The following is a 26,012-nucleotide window of genomic DNA, read 5'->3' as shown; positions in this document are numbered from 1 at the left end:
CTGGATTACCGAACCCCACCTATCCCTGCCCTTCTATGTCCCTCTCCACATACATTAATTACTATCCTAGCAAAACAATGCTGCTGTCTCGACTCCCTGCTTACACACCGTGTGCAGGAAAAGGGCTCTGGAGAGATACAGATGTCACATATACATTTATAAGAACTGAGCGCTTAGCAGCTGCCCCATGTAAGAATTGTACAAGCCTGATGACGAGGTAACAGGGACCATTTATAGCAGATTAAAACATTATGTTGGAACATGCTTCAGAGGGATATATAGAGGTTATTTAAATTTGGGTAACATATACTTCAAAAAGCATTTAGAATCTCCCAGAGAATACTCCAGTTCGTTCTGATGAGGATGTAGTTGCATATTGCATCTGTATATTAGCATACATGCTGCATCCCCTTTAAAAAGCCCTATTGCGATTTAACTCAAACACTTTAACTAGACACTGGTGTTTGATTAAGACTGCTAAATAATACTTTCCTCATGCCCATAAATCAGGATTTGGTGGTCGGATTATGATTTGGTGGTGAATAAACAACACAACAAATACAAGTCCACAAACTAAGCATACAATCTGCATGTAAAGCAATGATTATAGAGAGAGTAGAGGAAGCAGCAGAGTGGGGTCACTCTCCCTCATCGTTGCATATTTAGTGTCAATAAAAAGGCACAAAGGCTTTTGTGCACTACAGGCACAAGTCAGTACTTAAAGACAAGGACGGATGCATGCATTTTTCCAGAAATGAGGCTCAGCCTTGCCCTGATCATTGTCCTATACAGTGACAAAGAAGAGACTGAGATGGCAAGCAGAAGGTGACACTTCTTTCAGGTAGAGCTTCTCTTTCTGTCACTCACATGCAAGCTTGCTGTCAAAGCTGGAAAGAGCCACCGCAAAGGCCTGCAATGCACACAGAGGGTAGCTGAAATCCAGTGTGAAGAGGTCCTCCGCCACTCTGCCAAACTGCATGACAATGTATTCCGCTGTGGGAAGAATGAGGGGGGAAAAAAAAAGACCCAATCAAACAGGGAAAAAATTATATATATATTTGTCTGGAAAAAAAAAACGTATGTGTTCCTCGCAACAACCAATTGACCTCTCTCATAGTTAGAAAATGACTGATTGCTGTCAACAATACAGACAGTCTCTCTCTTTCAGATCATTTTTCATAATTGCATGTAAACTAAGTACGGAAATGAAGAAAACAATAGAAAGGCCAGTTAAAAAAAAACAAAAAAAACAAAACACACAACATCATACAGCTCAGGCAGGTGATATAAAGAGATGAAAAGGGCTTACGGTCATTGTCGTGCACAATCTGGAAGTTCTTAACGGAAGCATGCGTCACACGTCCATGAAAGTTTAGCACATAGGACTGCGTGTCATCATTCCACACAGGAGCCTTATTGTGCAGCTCGATGATGTTCTCATTGCGCTTGCTCTGCCACCTGGACAGAAGACTTTCCGATTCCTGCGACAAACAGCAAGCCATTAGAATGTGTTACTGTGTCACAGTGGTGTGCTGTAGTGCAAAAGATGGTAAACTCACACTGAGTGGCTGAAAAGGAAGCCGTTCATGATTAATGTTCATTCCAGGGATTAATACAGACATCTTTCGAGGTCCTTTAAAGCCCAACACATTTGTCTCCTGGGAGATATGAGGAATACAGAGAGAGGAAGAGAGAGAAAAAAAAAAAGAGAAACAAAACAGAAATAGACAAATATATATTATAAAAAAAATAAAAAAAACACAGGCAGGGACAGAAATGAAGTAAATATAGATAAAGAGTTAGACAAGGAGGGATGGAAAGATAGAAAGAAAAGAAAAGAAAAGAAAGGGATAAATAAAGAGTGACATGGTGCGGGGGTCGACACAGACACGCATGGGGGAGCAAAGAGAGCAACATGGGGGAGACACAGTGACATAGGGGGAAGGGAGAGAGAGAGTGTGAGGAGTAAAAATGAAAGAGAGAAACAAAAATAGACACAAGAAAAGAAAAGAAGATAGAGAAGGTGTAAGAAAAAAAAAAGGGGGAGAAAAGAGAGAGAGAGAAAATAGGTTAAATATTAACACAGCTTGGACTATGAACAAAAATGGATTGTCCACGAGTAATGAAGATGACGATTCTTACATAGCACACAGCCGCCAGCTCCTGCCGCACAGTACTATTATCCAGCAGTCCATGGGCCTTGGCTTTATCTGGGCTCTCACCATTGTCATATACAGTGAATTTGGTTCCCATTATGTTTGATCTAACAAGAAACAAAAGCCAATAAAATGAAAGATAATTATGACACAAGAGGCCACAGAGAGCAAGTGTGTGAAATAAGCATGAAAACCTGAGACACAATAGGAACAAAAGAAACATTTTAATTGGTGTTTTTACAGAACTGCAAAACTATGTACAGTAACTAGAGAACCAAAACTGCTTAAAGCAGAGTGCCAGTCGTTTCTTTGTTAATAACAGTCAGCAGCTACAAAAAGTGTTTTTCATGAAAAAGAAAATATACAAACATTCAAATAAGATATAGTATATTACATTGCTTATACATATGATGGTAAGAACATAGGTACCATGTTAAACTTATACATTGTAAACGTTAAAGAACAAACAGAGCTGGATCAGGAAAAAAAAAAGAGTGGAACAATGGGTATATAGAGCTCTATGGCAGTTTGCTGTAGATGCTGGACATGCCTCCAGTCCACCTGAACACCCCCTAGGAGAACATGCTGTAAATAGTTGGGGGCATATTCATTCAGCCTCTGCTCTTCCACTCCTTTCGTACTCCTACTGGTACATTCATCAGAGGATAAGAAGTACTATTGTATTGTTAAGACCACAAATTATAAACTATAAGAACCATTGAGGTTCATGAGACATGAAGCATCTGAATTAAAACATATTAAGCTAATGTTGGCCGGGCAATCTTCTGGGACCTGTGACATGTCTAAGAAGGTTGCAGGGAGGGAGGGGGAAGAGGAAAACTTCCGCTCAAGTCACCTAGGCAGCCCGAGCAAAAGTGGGAGCTGGGTACCTGTCCAAACGAAGTACCCTCCCCCCACCCCCCCAAAAAAAAGACATGCCAAATGTAAGGGAGTGAGTGAGGAGACCTAAAAGCAGAACTTACACTTTTTAGTGGAACTCGGCCTAAAGCCCACACAAAGTTAAACAAGACATTCTTATTAACACTAATATTAAATGCTGAATTTTGGCCTCAAAATCATCCATTTCAATATATTCTTCAATAACCAGAGATGATCCCTTTGCAGACCCAGTTATTGCCTTGTAACAGTAGCAGTGACATAATCACTCTGCTATACATAGCTTTATTACAGGAAGCTCCTGAACAGAGGCAAAATTTCACACTGGATTACTACTCAGATCAGATCATACTCACAAGCACGCCAAGCTTCTAATAAGATTCTATTTTCCTTTTGTATCTTGAAAATATATGCTTAACCCAGAATTCAGCTTTAAAAGAGGATTCAGCTTTAACGCAGGATCCAACATATCCAAACCTAAGCACCCCTACAGTTGGGCGCTAACATTCCTGTGGCACACACATTCCTCTGACACAAGAAATTAAGTCCAAGAACTTTAATCCCTTGTCTACCAAGCTGCATTTATAAATGGGCTAGTATACAAAGGTTTAAAGCAAGCTCACAGCTGCTGCAGTAATCATGAGCTTGGTATCAATTTGTAATCGACCCGCCACCAGCGCCACCTGTGGTGGTTCCATGCATTTTCATTCCTACAGGGAGCTCAGGACCATAGTAAAAGGCTCCTACAGCAAGATCAGGAGGTGACCGGGGAGCATCCGATCTGTGATCACCCCTTCACCTAAGGAACCTGGAAGCAACAAATACTAGGTCGCTTCCAGGTTCGCAGCTGTCCTTCCTTAGCTACTGTAAATCGAGTTAGGACTCAGGTAAGTATTCCGGGGGGGGGGTGAAGTGGTGATACTGCTACTGGGACATTTTTTACCTTTGTGCAGCCTTTAGAACCTCTATAAAGTATTAAACAGAGTCACAATGGCCTCTGCAGGCTGAAGCCAAACTGAATAAAACTTTTAGCTTGCATGTAGTTACTAAGTAATATCTAACATATTGATTACATAACCACTGATTAATTTCCAATTGCTAGTGGACACCTAAGCTGTTAGTGACAGCCATGTTTGACAGCCAGGATGTTAGTCAAAGGGAGGATGTATGTTAAGGTAAACCCAGCAGGGAACTTCGCACTGAGGATCATTTATATAAAAAGGGCTTCAGGTAGGAAGGGGTTAATGAAAAATTATTTATAGGGTAACAAATCAAGTCCACATTCAGATCCAATGAATGGCAGTGTACTGCACAACTTATCTGTAGACTGTACATACCGAAGTTTGCCTACAAAACTGCCCCCTTCCCGTGACAAGTCCGTGGGGTCAGTGGAAATCAAGTAATTGGATGTTTTGCTTTTTTTCCTCTTTCTTCCAGCAAGAAGGAAAATCTGAAAGAAAAGCTCAGTGAGTTAGTGTTTTTTTAGTCTTTCCATACAGAACCGCAATTGTGTCTCCATTCTCACCTTGCGGTTTTCATCCCTTTCAAGGTGCATATAATAGGTTGGGAACAAGCCACGGTCCATCCCCTTTTTATCACGACTGATGCGACACCTTACAGCGGTTCCGCGAGCTGCAGGGCGTACAGCGAATTCTCTCAGGTCACCCACATCTCCTATGTCCACTTGAGGTACGTTGGGTATTGTTTCTGCAGATGCAGATTCCTGTGGAAGACAGTAATGGTTGGAGATTAAAGATCTTAACTATAATAGCTGCTACAATAAACTACACATATATTAGATCATAAAACTATATTTTTTAAGCAATACAAAAACACATAAAAGAGGAAAGGACCTGGCACTTATTTGTATGTACAACGAGAAATTATCGCTTCGACTACTACAACTTGTTATACCCTCAATGTTTCACCAATCAGCACTCACATATTGCAATGTGTATAAAAGGTTCTATCATTATTATGCCTTGTTCATTTTAATAATGGGATAGGGGTAGCAATTCAAAAAAATACAATACTTTTTACATTCTGCTATAAAACATGGATTGGTTTAAGCAAATCTTATAGCGTCCACAAACTATGGGATAGATATTGGAATTTTTATTTCTTTTTTTAAACTATTAATGGCGGCAATCATTGACTTATAGCGGGACTGCGATACTGCGGCAGACAAATCGGACACTAACACTTTTTGGGAACCAGTGACACTAATACAGTGATCAGTGCTAAAAATTAGGGGTGCACCGAATGGTTGGTGCCGAAACGGATACCAAAAATGAAAAATACAGTAGGCTGAAAACCGAAACCGATACCGAAACGTATTTTAAAAAAAATATTTTTATACAGGAGATGGTCAGAAACTGGGGACAAGGTACAGGAGATGGTCAGAAACTGGCGACATGGTACAGGAGATGGTCAGAGACTGGCGACATGGTACAGGAGATAAATGCAGCCAGCCTGTGCCCCCAGTGCAGCCAGTGTGTCCCCAGTAGTGAAGCCAGTGAGGGGAAAAGAGAGGAGAGCCGCCTGGTTGAATAGAGTGCTAGGATCATCACAGCTTGAATTTCAATAGCTGTGTGTTCCCCATCGTGCGCCTTCACATACAGCCCCTCCTCTTTGTCCGGGCACTTTGATAGACAAATCACCTGTCCAATCCTGGGACGGCTGTATGTGATGGCACACGACAAACGTGGAACACACAGCTATTGAAATTAAAGCTGTGATGTTCCTGGCGCTCTAATCAACTAGGTGGCGGAGGCGGCTCGCCTGTGCTATACACCCCCCTTGATGGGCAGCGCCATAGGCTGGGGCGTTGCTTTGCCCCCACCCAAGCCCCGCCCCATTTTCAGCTCCATTATCGGCCTTTTTTCTTTTGGCAAATTACCGAAAAGGCCATTTTCGGCCAATATGTTTCGGCGCATCCCTACTAAAAATATACACTGTCACTTTACCAATGACACTGGCTGGGAAAGGGGTTAAACATCTAGGACGATGTATATATAAAAAGACTTCTTGTTATGGTGCTGAGCTCATAACTCATATCATACGATTATGATATTGTAAGTTGTCAAAAGATGGAAAAAAATATCAAGCCAGGTTATCTCAGTGCCAAATAGCACTCCACATGGAGGTAATATAGGCAGAGAAGATACTGGATGTCCTCCAGTCAGCAAATAAGGTGGGCTGTATCGGACTTGCTACAGCTTCTAATGAACACTATGTAAGCTCATAATGTACAGTAAAATTAGAATAAACTATTTCAATACAGGGCCTGTACAACTGTGCAAGACTGAAGGGAAGGCTGCAATTCAGCTTTAACAAATAGGAATGTGTGCACCATGGAGTGTTAACAGAAAATAATTTGTCCTTCACAAAGCTTACTGTCAGAGACTTTTTACTTGAGGAAGAACCAGGTCGTGTACTTCCAGAGTCTGTTTCCTCCCCATCTGAAGAGTCTTCATCAAAATTTAGGCTCTCAGAGATACCTGTGTGTGCGCAACATAAATTAAAAACATTGGACATAAGGAAAAGCACACTTGTGTACGATATACATAAATCCACTAGATGGCAGTGCTACAATTGGGAGAATGATAACAGCCAGACACCAAGGAAAGTTGACAAATAAAAAAACTAGATAGAGCTTATTCACACAGGCTTTAAGCCCATCCTCCATGCAGAGCCCCTTAGAGATGCATGTGCATCCATTTCAGAGATGTGTGCAGGCAGCCTATAGAGAAGTAGATGCACATGCAGAGGCGGCACGTACACAATCACATGTCAAAGTCTGACATGCGGCCAGGAGCGGGTGCATGGAACCGAACACAGAAGCTTGGTCTTCAGAACCGAACCGTGCACCCGCTCCTGCCAGCAGGTCAAAATTTGACATGTGTCCGTGCTGGCGTTGCTTGTGCATCCATTTTAATGGACTGCCTGCACACAGGTCCAAGGTGGATGCATGCACACACATCTGCCAGCGGCTCTGCACAGAGGACAGGCTTAATTGCCTGTCTGAATGAGCTCAGAAGATAGAGGCGAACGAAGTCCACCCCCCCCCCCCCCTAAATTCCAGCTCCCCTATATACCAATATAGCATTAATCTACTTCTTTTGCAAAAATAAAACAGCTTTCCATTAATTCTACACACGCTTACCCTTACTCTCTTCATAGCTGTTTAACCACTTGCTTACTGGGCCCTTAAACCCCCCTCAGTCCCAGACCAATTTTCAGCTTTCAGCGCTGATGCACTTTGAATGACAATTGCGCGGGCATACAACACTGTACCCAAATGAAATTTTTATCATTTTATTCCCACAAATAGAGCTTTCTTTTGGTGGTATTTAATCACAGCTGGGAGTTTTATTTTTTGCTAAACAAACAAAAAAATATGCAAAAAAAAAATCATGTTTAATAGTTTGTTATAAAATTTTGCAAACAGGTCATTTTTCTCCTTCATTGAAGTGCGCTGATGAGGCGCCACTGATAGGCTGCATTGGTGGGCACTGATAGGCATAGTTAAGGCGGCACTAATAGGCACAGATAAGGCGGCACCGATGGGCACAGATAAGGCGGCACTGATGGGCAAAGATGGGCACAGATAAGATGGCACGGATGGGTGGCACAGATGGGTGGCACTAAGGGGCACTGATAGGTACCACTGATAGATGGGACTGATGGGCACTGATAGGTGGCTCTGATAGGTGGCTCTGATAGGCACTGATGGGCGGCACTGCTGGGCACGGATATGTGGCACTGGGGTGCAGCACCTTTGTTGAGGCAGATTGTGGGCACTGCTGGGTGGCACTGTGGGCACTGCTGGGTGGCACTGCTGGGTGGCACTGTGGGCACTGCTGGGTGGCACTGTGGGCACTGCTGGGTGGCACTGTGGGCACTTATTTTTTAATTATGTTTAGTGATGAGGGGCAGGTGGGCACTGGCAGAGGGCAGGTGGGCACTGACAGGGCTGGCCGTGATCGGGACTGATGTCTCGATCACGGCCGCCGGTGATCGGCTCTTTTTTTTTCTCCTCGTGCTGTCAGCACGAGGAGGAATAATAGCCGATTACCGGCTCCGTTATATCACATACTCGCCGATCACAGAGCGCGCCGCGCAGGCCGCTCGTGCACGGGACGACGTCAATAGACGTAGTCCCGGCAAAGGAGATCCGTGCTGTAGCCGTCATTCGGCTATAGCGTGGGTCTCAACTGGTTAAAAACACTGCTTGATTACTTCTGCCTTACTTCCTGGACAGGCTTTAGGTCGACACAGGAAGGAGTTGACCAGCTGATCTCATTACACACACCCTGCATCATCCACCCTCAGGTGGTCAACTTCTTCCTGTGTCATGACCCAAAGTCTGTTCAGGAAGTAAGGCAGAAGTAATGCAGCAGTGTTGCGGGGGTCACACATCACCTCTCGCTACCTGTAAAAACAATCCAGTGGCTAATTGCTGATTAGGATGGCTTTTACACCACAGGAAATCGCTGGCTGACAAAAAAATAAAAAATAAATAAAAAATACTGGGGTGATGACTGTGGCTGCAGGCATCATCCTGATATAACAGATAAAAGTCCAGGACAACCATGGACGTACACCCATCAGGAAGTGGAAAAGTTGTATATTTATTTGTTACGTATTGATTGTAAGCACTGTCTTTGCTTTGGTGAAGGGACTTGTTTACTTTACTCAATACAAAGCTGGACAGGTTTGTCTCCAGGACTAGGGATTCTCAATAAATGCTCTGATGACACCATGCGATCAGATCTTCCCAATCTACACCTTCCCACTGTTACAACTCATTACATCTATAAAAGACATCTGTCCACAGAATCTTTCTTCCATTCAAACCTCACCATCATGGGCAAGACCAAAGAGCTGTCAAAGGACAAAATTGTAGTCCCACACAAGGCTGGTACAGGCTACAAGATGGAGACAATTGTTGGAGCGATTATTCGCGAATGGAAGAAATATAAAATAACCATCAAATGCCCTCAGTCTGTAGCTGAATGCAAATTTCGCCTCATGGGATAAGGATGATCATGAGAAAAGAGAGGGATCCGCCTGGAACTACACAGGAGGAGCTTGTGAATGATCCTAAGGCAGTTAGGACCACAGTCCCCAAACAGACCATTGGTAACACAATATGCCGCCATGGATTAAAATCCTGCAGCACCCGCAAGTTCCCCCCCCCCCCCCCTCAACGAGACACATGTACAGCCTGTCTGAAGTCTGCCAATGAACATATAAATGATTCAGAGGAGGATTGGGATAAGTGGTGTGGTCAGATGAGAGCTCTTTGGCATTAACTCAACTTGCCGTGTTTAGAGGAAGAAAAATGCTGGCTATGACCTTAAGAACACAATCTCTACAGTCAAGCACGGAGGTGGAAACATTATGCTTTGGGGCTGTTTCTCTGCTAAAGGTACAGGCTGACTTTCCACATTGAGGGGCCAATGAACGGGGCCATGTATAGTAAAATCTTGGATGAGAACCTTCTTCCCTCAGCCAGTACATTAAAGATGGGTCTTGAATGGATCTTCCAGCATGACAATGACCCAAAACATACTGCCAAGGCAACAAAGGAGAGGCTCAAGAAGAAGCACATTAAAGGTCATGGAGTGGCCTCCAGACCTTAATCCTAAAAAAAAATTTATGGGAGGAAGCTGAAACTTTGAGTTGCCAAGCGACAGCCAAGAAACCTTAAAGTGGTTGTAAAGGCAGAAGGTGTTTTATCTTAATGCATTAAAATAAAAAAACAAAAAAAAAACATCTGTTTTCTGCAGCCACCCCAGCACCCCCTAATATTTATTCCCTCTCTATCCAGCGATGTTCATGAGTGCCTCAAGCGCCGCGGACCCTCCCTCCTGAATGGCTAAGATACAGCAGCAGTGCCCTTGGCTCCTGTTGCTGTCAATGTCAGTTAGCCAATCAAGAGAGAGAGGAGGCAGGTTGGGGGCAAAGAGGGACTCCGTGTCTAAAAGGCCACACGGAGCTGCAGCTCGGCTCGGGTGCCCCCCATAGCAAGCTGCTTGCTGTGGGGGCACTCAACAGGAGGGAGGGGCCAGGAGAGCCAAAGAGGGACCCGAGAAGGGAAGAATGCAGGCCATTCTGTGCAAAACCAACTGCACAGAGGACGCAAGTATGACATGTTTGTTAAAACACAAGACTTTAAAATCACTTTAAAAGTTAATACGAAGATGGTGCACATAGCAAAAGCACAATGCACCAAGGCCCAAAGAAAATTTTTACTAACCTCTTTCTTGCAGCTTTTCCAGAAGATCCTGTTTCGATTCGTCTTCATTCACTCGAGTATCCTCCTCCATGGAATCAGGTTGGGCTGTGGTCTTTTTGGATCGGGACTCTTTTACCACCTTCTGGGGTTTCACTTCAGTGGCAGCAGACTGGGCACTAGACTCATTGGTGACCTCAGACCTGCCTCTAACCTTCACTGATGCTTTTCCCTCACTCAGCCTTGACCTGGAGCTTGTGTCGCTAGAGTTGGGTCTGGAGTTGTCAGATTCAGTGTCATCAAGGCAAGTTTCTCCAACTGACAAAATGTGGATTTTGTACTCCAAGTCCTGAGTGTCGGAATGAAGGAAGGCAGCTGGACCATCAATTCCTGCAGCAGTAAAAGAAAAAGCATGTTCATTTAAAGCAGAGCTAAACTGCATCTGGCACCACAACCCAAAAAAGAATATTCAATTCATATTTAAAGTAATTGTAAACAATCACCTTGTAAAACAACCCAGTTTAAAATAGAAATGAAAGGCAAAATATTTCTGCATAGATATATATATTAAAAAAAACAAAAAAACAAAAACAAAAACACACGGGATCATTGCCCGCATTCTCCACCAAAAACAAAACAAAACAAAACATAAATACATTTTTTCCTATTTTATAAGTGATCACATTCCCTCTGTTCTCAGCTGCATAAGGGAGGAGAAACAGCAGCACATTCAGGTGTCAGGACAAGTCTGATCATTGAAGGAGAGTAAACTGGAGTTCCCAGCATAGCTAGAGAACTGACCATGATGTGTTCTCCTGCTTAGTGTAGTCAGTTTTTAATAGGAAAGAAAGGGGACCAGCAGGAAAACCAGGGATTTTACACAAAGAAAACAGGATACTTTCTCATACAAGTACATGGTACAGCAGGAACATATCAGGAATATGTGTTGAAGTAACAAATGCTTTATTTTGTTGAGAAATCACATTTAAAAAAAAAACACCCCCTAGCATTTCTGGCTGTGGCCATCTTGAGTAAGGGCAGATGATTCATGTAGTATTTATTTCGTAGAATCCATCTGCCATTAGCTCAGGCATGCAGACAGGAGGGTACGTTTAACAGAGAAAACCCCTCCTCCCCTTCTAAAGGCTCCTGGAGAGTATGACATAATTTCCCTAGTCATGAAACCAGGAAGTAACTTAAGAAGTGTTAAAGCGGAGTTCCACCCAAAAGTGGAACTTCCGCTTATCTGTCTCCTCCCCCCCTCCAGTGCCACATTTGGCACCTTTCGGAGGGGAAGGGAGGAGCGGGAACCTGTTTTTTTGACAGGTACCATGTCCCCACATCCGTCGTATCACGCCGCAGCAAGGTACGTCAGAAGTTTGGCCCCCGCCTTACCCTGCTCCTGGGCCAGTAAGAGAGTGCAGCGCGTTTCGGCTTCACTGTCGGGTTCCCTTACCGACAATGGCAGCGGCAGCACCCGACAGCTAATGGAAACATCGGCAGCAGTGCCGACATCGCTGGATTCCAGGACAGGCAAGTGTCCTAATATTAAAAGTCAGCAGCTACAGCATGTGTAGCTGCTGACTTTTCATTTTTGGAGAGGGAGGCCGAAACACTGTTTTAGATTAAAAAAAAAGTTTAAAACAAGTAAATATAATATACCTTCATATCTATTTACCAATGCTAGCTGCATAAGATTTAAAAATAGTCAATGTTGAGAGTGTTAAGTTCCATTTTAAAAACAGAGCTAGTAGAACAAACATTATTTAACTTAAAACCATTTTCACAAGTTTTCAGTGGTAGAAAAAATAAAAAATAACTCCTTTAGTGGCAGAATCACAGACAAGGATACAAAACGGAATGCTGCAGACTATTAGCAATTGTTCATTCTGTAAAACTTTCTTAAAATTAACCTATTTATTTCACAAGCAAGTAAACAGAATGGTACCTTCCTAAATTTGTTCTACCATCATTTCTTCTCACATTCCTTCTTTCTCCAAATTGAGCAGTCTAGGGCAGGTCATACATGATCCATTTTTTTTTTCATTCAACCAGACAATCCCCCCTTCCACATATTCAATGTGATGGGGGAATCCTTCCTGCTGAGCCATTCTATTCTGCAGGCGTGGAGCCTTTCTCACTGGCAGAATACAATGATCAGTGTTGCCAGCTATGGCCGGTGGCACTGATGGTTCATAATAAAAACGACAGGCTGGTTTTACACAAGTCAATAGAAAGATAGATCGACTTGTATACTACCCGCTAATCTGTACATGGATTGAAATTTGGCCAGTCCTTGCTGAACCCGGACAAATTTCAATCCATATATGGTCAGCTTAAGCCATCCAAACAGCGATATTATCAATATACAAATATTGACAAACAAACCTCCCCCACCTCACTTGCACCAGCGCCACCTCCGGACGGCGGCGATCAGAGGCCTTACCGTAAGGAGGCTCCTTGCTCCAGGAGAAGAGCCGGGACTTCTCTAAGCCGAACAGGCAGTGGCAACCTTAGAGTGTTTCTAGATGGATGGGCTATGGGCATAGGGGATGACGGACCGGAGGCCATCCAAGGCATCATTCGTCGTGCATCCTCCTCTCTCGGGTGTTGATGCTTAGCCTCAGGAACCTCTGCTCCTTGGGCTTCTTGCTGCCGAGTTCTTGCTCCGCTCGTAGCTGTCCTCGTCTCCCCGGTCTGCTATAAGACTCCCAGCCAATTGGGTCACAGGACCTGCTTCCCGATTGGCCGGAAGAAGAAACAGGAAGACAATGGCGATTAATTCGCTATTGTCACACAACTGGGTGGGCTCAGGGGGCAATGTTCTGCACCCCAGAGCCCACCCTTTTTTGAAGCCAATTAGAGCCTCAGGCTAAAAAAAAAAAAACATTGAAATCAATGTGTCCGGCTCCCTGCATGTAGATTAGGGGCGGGGGGGGGGGGGGCAGTCCGCCACTGCATTTTATGCTCCTTTTGCAGAGCCAAGCCCCCTGACACCCCAGAAATGTTACAGCCTCCTCTTCAGAGGAAATATTGAACATCTGTCTACTGATGGAGCTAAATAATGAGCTCTTACCATCCAAGATGACATCTGAACAGACAGAACGAGGAGTCTGACACTGCATTAGAGGCGCATGCTCCTCACTTTTCCTGGATTTAGGTCTCCGTTGTCTGGCGTCTTGGTTTGGCTGTACCATGTGCAGCTCCTGCCTCTTTCTCCTCTGCTTCTGTTCCAGCAGAACCCTCTAAAGAGGTAGAAGTGGAGAAAAGACCATCAATAAGATAGCAATGTTCCTACAAGAGTGGATTCACGTGAGATCCCGCATCTCAGATAATGCTTGTAATAAAAACTTCAAAATCATGAAAGGTTTTGCAAAAATATGTCATTTTTATAAGGAAAATAAACTAAAAAATAACAAGAAATAGAAAATAAAATTAAAATGATTAATACACAAATGTGACATGTTAGTTACATAGTATCACAATATGATCAGCTCCCCCTCCATGGCAGTTCCAGTTCATTTACCTTCCCTGTCTGTAAAGCCTTTTTTGTTGCTTTCTGACCTACCTGGTTATGCAGTTTAAGCTGTCGCAGTCTCCCATTTTCATCATCGAGGATACTGCATTAAAATAAATAACACAAAATCTGCAATTATACCACTGGGCTTTTAAAGGGAAGGAGTAGTCACTTTGTATTGCCTCACTTACTGGTAACCTGAGCTAAGGAAAGAACTAGGCAGTTCTGAACATCTGGGTCAGTGGTGACATATGAACGCCTAATGACCGTGAGAGTGACAGAAGTCCCTCAGAAGGAAGGATACTTGTAGAATGGATTAGTAGTACAGTACAGGAAGGATGAATAAGAGGCATGCAGTATGGTGTGTTAGAGCAGAACATGTGCTGAGTTGGCAGCTGTGAGTTGTATGTATGTAATAGAGGGTGGTAGGTGGCTGAGTTTTGAAAGATGGTAAAAACCAAAAGGAAAGGAAAAAAGGAAGACTCCCATTTTTGTACTTAGCCCTCCTGCACCCCCAAAACTCTATGTGGGTATATTCCTGCACCCAAAGCCCGGTATGGCTAATACTCTTGCACCTCCTGCACCCAAATCTCTTCTCCACTCTACTCCTTTATCCAGTACTAGGATACCCAACTGAATCCCCTAGACTGATTCCTCCTGCAACCCCAGAACCCTGTGTTCCTGTACGCACTCCTCCCGAATCCTCTCTTGTACCTCCTACACCAAGAGCTACCACACTCACCATACTCCATCTTCCTGCATACTAGTGCTTCTGCACCCAGTGTTATTATACTTCCAATACTCGTTGCTTCTCTACTGCCTTATACCCATTGCTTCTGTAGCCTCTGTACCAAGTGCTCCTGTACCTTCTACACCCAGTCCTCCTATATCCATGATCCTGTACCCCCTGTACACCTAGTGCTTCTATATATCCTACCCCTAGTATGTCTGTACCCAGCAGTGCTTCTATATCTTCTACACCTAATGTTCCTGTACCTGGTGCTTCTATATCATCTACACCTAGTGCTCCTGTCATCTGGTGATTCTATAATTTCTATATCTAATGCTCTTGTACTTGATGCTTTTATATCTCCCACACCTAGTGCTCCTGTACCTAGTGCTTCTATATCCCCTACACCCAGTGCTCCTGTACCTGGTGTTTCTATGTCTCATACACCTAGTGTTCCTGTACCTAGTGCTTCTATATCCCCTACACCCAGTGCTCCTGTACCTGGTGTTTCTATGTCTCATACACCTAGTGTTCCTGTACCTAGTGCTTCTATATCTCCTACACCTAATCCTCTTGTTCCCAGTGCTTCTATATCTCCTACACCTAATTCTCTTGTACCTGGTGCTTCTATATCTCCTACACCTAGTGCTCCTGTACCCAGTGCTTCTATATCTCCTACACTTAGTACTCGTGTACCCAATGTTTTTATGTCTCCTACACCTAGTGCTCCTGTACCCAGTGCTTCTATATCTCCTACACTTAGTACTTGTGTACCCAATGTTTTTATGTCTCCTACACCTAGTGCTCCTGTACTTCATGTTTCTATATCTCCTACACCTAATGCTCAATGGGGGTTATTTCCGAAAGGCAAATCCACTTTGCAATACAAGTGCACTTGGAAGTTCAGTCGTTGCAGATCTAAGGGGGACGTGCAAGGAAAATAAAACAGCATTTTAACTTGCACATGATTGGATGATAAAATCAGCAGAGCTTCCCCTCATGTGTACAGCGACTACACTTACAAGTGCACTTTCAGTACATTTACAAGTGCACTTGTAGTGCAAAGTGGATTTGCCTTTCGTAAATAACTCCCAATGTTTTTATATCTCCTACATCTAGTGCTCCTGTACCAGGTGCTTCTATGTCTCCTACACCTAATCCTCTTGTACCCAGTGCTTCTATAACTCTTACATTTATTGCACCTGCACCCAGTGCTTCGATATCTCCTAAACCTAATGTTGCTATACCCGGTATTTCTATATCTCTTACACCTAGTGCTCCTGTAGCTAGTGTTTCTATATCTCCTAAACCTAGTGCCCGTGTACCAGGTGCTTTATATCTTCTACACCTAGTGCTCCTGTGCCTGGTGCTTCTATATCTCCTTTACCTAATTCTCTTGTACCTGGTGCTTCCTATATCACCTATGCCTAGTGCTCCTGTACCCAGAGATTCTATAGCTACTGCACACAGTGCTTCTATATATCCTACACCTAGTGCTCCTGTACCCAGTGCTTCTATATCTCCTACACCTAATGCTCCTGTGCCTGGTGTTTCTATATCTCCTACACCTAGTGCTCCTGTACCCAGTGCTTCTATATCTTCTACACCTAATCCTCTTGTACCCAGTGCTTCTATATGTCCTACACTTAATGCTCCTGTATGCGGTATTTCTATATCTCCTACACCTAATCCTCTTGTACCCAGTGCTTCTATATCTCTTACATCTATTACCTGCACCCAGTCCTTCTATATCTCCAATACCTAATGCTCCTGTACTTTGCATTTATATATCTCCTACACCTAGTGCTCCTCTAGCCAGTGTTTCTATAGATCCTAAACCTACTGCCTGTGTACCTGGTGCTTTTATATCTCCTACACCTAGTGTTCCTGTACCTGGTGCGTCTATATCGCCTACACTTATTTCTCTTGTACCTAGTGCTTCCTATATCACCTACACCTAGAGCCCTTGTACCCAGAGCTTCTATATCTCCTACACCTAGTGTTCCTGTACCCGATGCTTCTATATCTCCTACAACTAGTGCTCCTGTACTTCTAGATCTCCTACACCTAGTGCTCTTGTACTCAGCTCCCCTGTACCTTCTGTATCCTGTCCCTGTATTTCCTATAACTATTGCTCCTGTACCCCAGTGAATTCTACACCTCCAATCCGCTATCATTATACCCCTCCCCCCCAATACCTTGTGCTCCTGTACCAGTGCCCATGTACCCCCTTATACACAGTGCTCTTGTTCTGTACCCCCTTATACCCAGTGCTCTTGTCTTGTACCCCCTTATGCCCAGTGCTCTTCTCCTGTACCCCCTTATACTCAGTGCTCTTCTCCTGTACCCCCCTTATACCAAGTGCTCTTGTCCCATACCCAGTGCTCTTGTCCCATACCTCCTTATACCCAGTGCTCTTGTCCCATACATCCTTATACCCAGTGCTCTTGTCCCATACATCCTTATACCCAGTGCTCTTGTCCTGTATCCCCTTATACCCAGTGCTCTTGTCCTGTACCTGCTTATACTCAGTGCTTTTGTCTTCTACCCCCTTATGCCAAGTGCTCTTATCCTGTACCCCTTACACCCAGTGCTCTTGTCCTGTACCCCTTTATACCCAGTGCTCTCCTTTAAATCTTCCTCTTGTACACAGTACTCCTGTACCTCCACCCTTATACCCCGTGCTCCTGTCTTTCACCTCATATACCCCCTGGCCCCTGCTCCTCTACCCCTGTACCTTCTTTTTTTACCCATTGTTTCCGGTACCCCACCCCATACCCGATCCCGGGGCTCCCATCTGCGCTTGGCTCCATCCTGCACTCTGCGACCAGACTCAGGTCTCTTAGCAACCAGGCAGACAACGGCACCCACCAGTGTCCCGCCCTCCTATTGGCGGCCGCTGCAGCAGAGTCAGGCGCTATAGGCTGCGGCAGTGAGTCAGCGTCCCGGAGGCGGAGCCGGAGCTGAGAAATGAGGGGAGGTGGGAGCACCGGTATAGGAGAGAATTCTGCACCCCCCTGTGTGCCCACTGAGTATGCGCCGCTTCATCACATTACAGTCCACTGATCGTGACGTGGCCGGGAAGGAGCCGAGCATACAGCAATTAACCAATCACCTACCGGACAGCTGTACTGTGTAACCAGCAGACCTGACCTTATTATACATCCCATCCTGTACTGCCAGATCTGTATAATCACATCCCATCAGCCCACCTACCTGCTCTGGATCAGTCTAATGACACCCACACTTACCTACCCCTAACTGATGACTCACCACACTGAAATCCCCCACCCACTGACACCCACCTACCCCCATCTATTAACACCCCAAACTGACACCCACCTACCCCATCTATTGACACCCACCTACCCCCATCTATTGACATCCCAAACTGACACCCACCTACCCCCATCTATTGACACCCCAAACTGACACCCACCTACCCCATCTATTGACACCCCAAACTGACACCTACCTACCCCCATCTATTGACACTAGGGTTGCCACCTCATCCCTTTAAAACCGAACACATATTAATTAAACAGTTTCTGTGGCTGATTAAGGTGATAATTAAACTCACTTGGTACCTTATCTGCATGAAATTAGCCTCAGAACCTGTGTAATTCATATGTGTTCAGGTTTAAAGGGATGAGGTGGCAACTCTAATTGACACCCCAAACTGACACCCACCTACCCCATCTGACACCCCAAACTGACACCCACCTACCCCCATCTTTTGACACCCCAAACTGACACCCACCCATAGCTCCCAACTGTCCCTGATTTGGAGGGACTGTCCCTGATTTGGAGCAATGTCCCTCTTTCCTCCTCATTTTGGTCTGATCTATATAGTTGTATATAAAATGCACTTTTTATATTTCAAGAAGTGTTTCCCAGTGCTAAACCTTTCATCTGATTTCTAAAATGCTGCATTTGTACATTTTAGAAGCCAATATAAAGGAATATTAGTGGTTAAAAAAAAGCCCTTGTGGATTTAATTAACCGTTTTTTGGTTAATTCTCCTTTAAGAGGGTCTGACGGGGCGTATCCTATGCCTACATATGTTTGGTAGTAAGTGTCCCTCATTCCCATCTTAAAATGTTGGGAGGTATGCCCAACTACCCCCAACTAATGACACCTCACACTGGCACTACCTGACACCCCACAAAAAACCCCTCTATACACTGACACCTCCCCCATTCCCTGACACCCCTTACCCACTGACACCTGCCTACCCTCAACTAAGGACACCCCACACTGACACCCCTTACCCACTGGCACCCGCCGACCCCTCAATTAATGACACCCCATACCCACTGACACCCACCTACTCCCAAATACTGACACCCCACACTGACACTCGCTGACACCCCCCAGCCACTGAAACTCCAGACTGACATCTGCCTACAGACACCCCCACCTTTCCAGACTGACTCCCCCTACCCAGGAACACTCCAGATTGGCACCTACTTACCCCCAATTAATGACACCCCACACCTCCAAAACATTAATTCCCCCAGATTGACACCCCCAGGCACTGACACTCCAGTTTGACACCTGCCTACCTCCAACTAATGACACCCCAGACTGATATCCCCCCATTAACCCCTGACACCCCAGATTGACACCCGCCACCCACTGATTTTTGTGCATTAAATATCTTGGCAGATAGTTTTTTTGCATTGCATTTGCTTATTGAAGGGTCAGACCACCTATATGATCTTTCAGGTATAACTGGATGTTTATGGATTAGATCCTGTTCTTTTCTTTTAGGAATGTCGGCTTTGAGATCACCCAGCCAGATGATTTGGTCACCTGGACTGTGGGGTACAAACTCCTGCAAAAGCATGACACATAGGCTGACATGCAGGGGGTGTTTAGAGGCAGGAAAAAAATGCCAGACGCCCCTTACAGCAGCATTAAAAGTGTCCAGTGTGCATGAGGTCTAAAGCATATCAAGTTTTGAACTTCAGAATGAGGAACTTCAGTGCTGGATCTTGTTCCATCAGTGGGCTCCGGGACTCAGAACTTCAGTGCTGGATCTTGTTCCATCAGTGGGCTCCGGGACTCAGAACTTCAGTGCTGGATCTTGTTCCATCAGTGGGCTCCGGGACTCAGAACTTCAGTGCTGGATCTTGTTCCATCAGTGGGCTCCGGGACTCAGAACTTCAGTGCTGGATCTTGTTCCATCAGTGGGCTCCGGGACTCAGAACTTCAGTGCTGGATCTTGTTCCATCAGTGGGCTCCGGGACTCAGAACTTCAGTGCTGGATCTTGTTCCATCAGTGGGCTACGAGACTCAGAACTTCAGTGCTGGAACTTGTTCCATCAGTGGGCTCCGGGACTCAGAACTTCAGTGCTGGATCTTGTTCCATCAGTGGGCTACGAGACTCAGAACTTCAGTGCTGGAACTTGTTCCATCAGTGGGCTCCGGGACTCAGAACTTCAGTGCTGGATCTTGTTCCATCAGTGGGCTCTGGGACTCCAGCCCAGATCCGCGGGACCCCAGGACTTACAGTCTTGGGACAGTCCTGCGGAATCCGGGATGGTTTGAAGGTATGCCGAAAGGCTTATTCCACCTTTCTGACATTGTGTGCTGCTTCTGCAGTATACAGGAATTGCAGTTGTATTTGTGTATACAGTCTACGCTGTTTCTGATTAACCACTTGCCACCCGCTAACAGTAGATTTACTGCTGCCTGTACTTCACTGAGCACATGGGCATTAATGTGCCCCCAGAGTGGTGGGAACCTGTGACATTACAATGTATACAAAACAGTCATCAATGGCTTCCATTTAGACTGTTTTGCTTATTAGTGTGATGCTGTGATTGGCCCTCAACTATCATATGGTACCTGGGCAAATCACACCACCCTGTACCTTGCGATTAGCTGTTGGCAAACACAAATCACAATAGTAAGCAAGCTATCATGAATACAAGCTATTCATGGCAGTTAAAACTATTGCTTATAACAGTGATCACCACTGTTATAAGCAATAACAGTTAAAAAAAATTAAAACAATCAGCACCCCCCCATAGTACAGTGCCAATATGGTAACACCGAACTACTCCTTTTGCACCGAACTACAAATTTGACAAAAATTATATGTATGTGTATATATATATATATATATATATATATATATATATATATATATATATATACATACACACACACACACACATGTATGCAGTATCTCACAAAACTGAGTACACCCCTCAAATTTTTGTAAATATCTTTATCTTTTCATGTGACAACACTGAAGAAATTACACTTTCCTACAATGTAAAGTAGTGAGTGTACAGCTTGTATAACAGTGTAAATTTGCTGTCCCCTCAAAATAACTTAACACACAGCCATTAATGTCTAAACCGCTGCCAACAAAAGTGAGTACACCCCTAAGTGAAAATGTCCAAATTGGGCCCAAAGTGTCAATATGTGGCCATCATTATTTTCCAGCACTGCCTTAACCCTCTTGAGCATGGAGTTCACCAGAGCTTCACAGGTTACCACTGGAGTCCTCTTCCACTCCTCCATGACAACATCACGGAGCTGGTGGATGTTAGAGACCTTGTGCTCCTCCACCTTCCGTTTGAGGATGCCCCACAGATGCTCAATAACGTTTAGGTCTGCATACTTGCTTGGCCAGTCCATCACCTTTACCCTCAGCTCCTTTAGCAAGGCAGTGGTCATCTTGTAGGTGTGATTGGGGTCGTTATCATGTTGTAATTCTGCCCTGGGGCCCAGTCTCTGAAGGGAGGTGATAATGCTCTGCTTCAGTATGTCACAGTACATGTTGGCATTCATGGTTCCCTCAGTGAGCTGTAGCTCCCCAGTGTCAGCAGCACTCATGCAGCCCCAGACCATGACACTCTCACCAACATGCTTGACTGTAAGCAAGACACCCTTCACTTTGTACTCCTCACCTTGTTGCCAACACAGACACTTGACACCATCTGAACCAAATACCGTATTTGCCAGCGTATAAGACGACCCGGCATATAAGACGACCCCCCTAAAAACCTGCACAGTTAAAATGTTTTGCCCGTACTCACCGTTTAAGACGACCCCCGATTCCGAGGCTTCCGACGCTTCATATCCCTCTTCTTCTTCGTTCTTGCTGGAGCCATTTCCTTCTTCCTTCTGGTGCTGGAGCCAATCACGGCGAGCAATGTATTCTATTAATGAATACAAAGCCTGCTGGGATTGGCGGAGGCTGTTACATCATCAGCCCGCGCCTCACTCTCAAAGCCAATCGGAGCAGGCTACTGTGTGTAGCCTGCTCGGATTGGCAGAGATTGCTGCTCCAATCCGAGCAGGCTCTGTATTCATTTGAATACATCGCTCACTGGGATTGGTTCAGTGGTATATACTGTATGTAGCCGAAGCTACATACAGTATTACCGGACATCTAGAAGGCATCCCAGCAGCTGACCCGGCGTATAAGACGACCCCTCCTTTTTGCTCAGTTTTTTTAAGTGTAAAAGGTCGTCTTATACGCCGGAAAATACGGTACGTTTATCTTGGTCTCATCAGATCACAGGACATGGTTCCAGTAATCCATGTCCTTAGTCTGCTTGTCTTCAGCAAACTGTTTGCGGGCTTTCTTGTGCATCATTTTTAGAAGAGGTTTCCTTCTGGGACGACAGCCATGCAGACCAATTTGATGCAGTGTGCGGTATATGGTCTGAGCACAGACAGGCTGACCCTCTCAACCTCTGCAGCAATGCTGGCAGTACTCATACGTCTATTTCCCAAAGACAACCTCTTGCTATGACGCTGAGCACGTGCACTTAACTTCTTTGGTCAACCATGGTGAGGCCTGTTCTGAGTGGACCTGTCCTGTTAAACCGCTGTATGGTCTTGGCCACCATGCTGCAGCTCAGTTTCAGGGTCGTGGCAATTTTTCTTATAGTCTAGGCCATCTTTCTGTAGAGAGTTCTTAGCCATGAGGTGCCATGTTGAACTTTCAGTGACCAGTATGAGAGAGTGAGAGTGAGAGCGATAACACCAAATAGAGCACACCTGCTTCCCATTCGCACCTGAGACCTTGTAACACGAATTAGTCACATGACACTGGGAGGGAAAATGGCTAATTGGGCCCAATTTGGGCATTTTTCCTAAGGCGTGTACTCACTTTTGTTGCCAGCGGTTTAGAAATTAATAGCTGGGTGTTGAGTTATTTTGAGGGGACAGCAAATTTACACTGTTATACAAGCTGTACACTCACTACATTGTAGCAAAGTGTCATTTCTTCAGTGTTGTCACATGAAAAGATATAATAAAATATTTACAAAAATGTGAGGGGTGTACTCACTTTTGTGAGATACTGTGTGTGTGTATGTATATGTGTATATATATATACACACATACATACACACATACATACATACATACATACATACATACAGTGCCTTGAAAAAGTATTCATACCCCTTGAAATTTCCCACATTTTGTCATATTACAACTAATAATGTAAATGTATTTTATTGGGATTTTATTTGATAGACCAACACAGAGTGGCACATAATTGTGAAGTGAAAGGAAAATGATAAATGGTTTTTAAAGTTTTTTTACAAATAAATATGTGAAAAGTGTGGCGTCCATTTGTATTTAGCCCCTTTTACTCTGATACCCCTAACTAAAATCTAGTGGAACCAATTGTCTCCAGAAGTCACCTAATTAGTAAATAGAGTCCACCTGTGGGTAATTTAATCTCAATATAAATACCGCTGTTATGTGAAGCCCTCAGAGGTTTATTAGAGAACCTTAGTGAACAAACTGCATTATGAAGGCCAAGGAACACACCAGACATGTCAGGGATAAAGTTGTGGAGAAGTTTAAAGCAGGGTTAGGTTATAAAAAACTATCCCAAGCTTTGAACATCTCACGGAGCACTGCTCAATCCATCATCTGAAAATAGAATATGGCACAGAATGGTACAACTGCAAACCTACCAAGACATGGCCGTCCACCTAAACTGACAGGCTGGGCTATAAAAGTATTAATCAGAGAAGAAGCCAAGAGGCCCATGGTAACTCTGGAGGAGCTGCAGAGATCCACAGCTCAGATGGGAGAATCTGTCCACAGGACAACTATTAGTCGCGCACTCCACAAATCTGGCCTTTATGGAAGAGAAGCAAGAAGAAAGCCATTGTTGAAAGAAGCCTTAAGAAATGTGGGGGACACAGCAAACATGTGGAAGAAGGTTCTCTGGTCAGATGAGACCAAAATTCAACTTTTTGGCCTAAAAGCAAAATTGATATGTGTGGCGGAAAACTAACACTTCACATCACCCTGAACACACCATCCCACCGTGAAACATGGTGGTGGCAGCATCATGTTGTGAGGATGCTTACTTTAGCAGGGACAGGGAAGCTGGTCAGAGTTGATGGGAAAATGGATGGAGGCAAAAACTGGGCAATCTTACAAGAAAACCTGTTAGAGTCTGCAAAAGACTTGAGACTGGGGCAGAGGTTCACCTTCCAGCAGGACAATGACCCTAAACATACAGCCAGAGATATAATGGAATGGTTTAGATTAAAACATATTCATGTGTTAGAATGGCCCAGTCAAAGTCCAGACCTAAATCCAATTGAGAATCTGTGGCAAGCAGTGGTGGCTGGTGCTTAAAATGTTTTGGGGGCGCAAACTGAAAAATTCTGAAAAAAACATCAATTGCATCCTCACTGTGCCCATCAAACGCAGCCACTGTACCCATCAATTGCCACCACTGTGCCCATCAAACGCAGCCACTGTGCCATCAGACGCAGTCACTGTGCCATCAAACTCCACCACTGTGCTCATAAATTGTCCCCACTGTGCCCATCAATTGCCGCCACTGTTCCCACCAAACGCAGCCACTGTGCCCATCAAATGCAGCCACTGTGCCCTTCAAACGTTCCCACTGTGCCCTTCAAATGCTGCCACTTTGTCCATCAAATGCTGCCACTGTGCCATCAAATGCTCCCACTGTGCCCATCAAATGCTCCCACTGTGACCCACTCGCCATATGCCTGGCACTTACACTGCAGTGGGAGACGGTGGCAAGCGGTGTCGTCCATGCTCCTCCATGGAAATGCTCCTCCATGTCTTCTCCCGTCCTCTCCTATAGGCAATTTGATGCCTGACAGGCATCCCATCACAGTGCCTTTCAGCCAATCAGGTGACGGGTAGCGGACCCCAGCACCTGATTGGCAGAGAGGCGGTTCAGTGTTAGGAAAGCGAATATTCATTCACTTTTCTAACACACCTGGGTGAACTGCGAGCACCATGCATGGTGCTAGCAGGTCACCTTTTTTGACGCCTATTAGAGGTGCTTCCCGCCGCTGTAATTCAGATGCCCGGCGCCTGAAAAGGGGCTAGGTGCCTGAATTGGGGGTGGCAGCAGCGGCCATGGATAGATTCATGCAATGCATGAATCTATCCATTGGTCATAGAGGGGATGGCTGAAGAGAGAGGGGGCCTTTATGGACGCACTGCCACTGGTGGCAAGACTTGAAAATTGCTGTTCACAGACGTTCCCCATCCAATCTGACAAAACTTGAGCTATTTTGCAAAGAAGAATGGGCAAACATGTCACTTTCTAGATGGGCAAAGCTGGTAGAGACATCCCCAAAAAGACTTCCAGCTGTAATTGCAGTGAAAGGTAGTTCTACAAAGTATTGACTCGGGGGGCTGGATACAAATGCACACCACACTTTACACATATTTATTTGTAAAAAAATTGGAAGACCATTTATCATTTTCCTTCCACTTTACAATTATGTGCCACTTTGTGTTGGTCTATCACATAAAATTCCAATAAAATACATTGACGTTTTTCAAGGGGTATGAATACTTTTTCAAGGCACTGTGTATATATATATATATATATATATATATATATATATATATATACATATATACATGTGTGTGTATGTATAATTTTTTTTTAAAACATACTATCACCAGTATTCCTGATCACTGCCACACCAGTCATATGATGATGCTGTACTGCGCTGATGACAGTATATAAAAAGAAGCTAATAATAAAAAAATGTAAAAACAGTGTTTTATTTAATGTCTTCATTTTTTTTTAATTGTGTGAAAAAATTGCAACTTCAAAAAACTCACCATGCCTTTTACTAAATACCTCAGACTATCTACTTTCCAAAAAGGTGCCATTTGGGGGTATTTGTACTGTCCTAACATTTTAGGGCCTGAAGAAATGAGATAGGCCGTCAGTGCATCAGGATTGATCGATTTTCAAATATATATACCATAGTTTGTGCTCTAAGGGCTTGTTCACACTTCACTAAATTTCTGACACTCAACAAAAGCTCCTATAGCATTTGTATGGGCGTCAGACAGGCATCAATGAGCTTTAGAATGGGGAGTTTTATAAGCGTTAACAGTGCTCCCTAAGCGCCCTATGCGCGGTTTCGTAGCGTTTGATGAGCATTAAAACTGCTCCACAACGGAAAGTGACAG

General features: G+C 44.4%; 1 protein-coding gene across 2 annotated transcripts; it reads right to left on the bottom strand.

The window, feature by feature from the left end:
• Positions 1 to 210: 210 nt before the first annotated feature.
• On the bottom strand, positions 211 to 17,458 carry TULP3 (TUB like protein 3). Of its 2 annotated transcripts, none has more exons than XM_077468982.1 (11): positions 17,319 to 17,458; positions 13,862 to 13,913; positions 13,370 to 13,538; positions 10,318 to 10,683; positions 6,450 to 6,553; positions 4,579 to 4,776; positions 4,391 to 4,503; positions 2,143 to 2,263; positions 1,560 to 1,658; positions 1,310 to 1,481; positions 211 to 993 (listed from the first exon to the last, which is right to left on the bottom strand). In XM_077468982.1, the coding sequence occupies exons 1-11, from the start codon at positions 17,351 to 17,353 to the stop codon at positions 860 to 862; spliced, it is 1,563 nt and encodes a 520-aa protein (XP_077325108.1). In that variant the 5' UTR covers positions 17,354 to 17,458; the 3' UTR covers positions 211 to 859. The 2 variants fall into 2 exon arrangements, with proteins under 2 accessions (XP_077325108.1, XP_077325107.1); XM_077468981.1 differs by having other exon boundaries at positions 17,291 to 17,357.
• Positions 17,459 to 26,012: the final 8,554 nt, after the last annotated feature.

This window comes from Lithobates pipiens, unplaced genomic scaffold, assembly GCF_037356315.1.
Source record: "Lithobates pipiens isolate NorthernLeopardFrog02 unplaced genomic scaffold, aLitPip1_a1.2 Scaffold_8, whole genome shotgun sequence".
NCBI classification, from domain to species: domain Eukaryota; kingdom Metazoa; phylum Chordata; class Amphibia; order Anura; family Ranidae; genus Lithobates; species Lithobates pipiens.
Note: the sequence above shows the minus strand (reverse complement) of the source record. Positions and strands in the feature narration are given on the sequence as shown.

Coding starts and splice junctions, on each gene's coding strand:
- TULP3 (XM_077468981.1), bottom strand. CDS start 17,337: ATGGGAGCCCCGGGATCGGGTATGGGGTGGGGTACCGGAAACAATGG. Junction 13,539..13,861: donor AGCTTAAACTGCATAACCAG/GTAGGTCAGAAA, acceptor CTACCTCTTTAG/AGGGTTCTGCTGGAACAGAA. Junction 2,264..4,390: donor AGTTTTGTAGGCAAACTTCG/GTATGTACAGTC, acceptor GTTTCTTGTTAG/ATCAAACATAATGGGAACCA.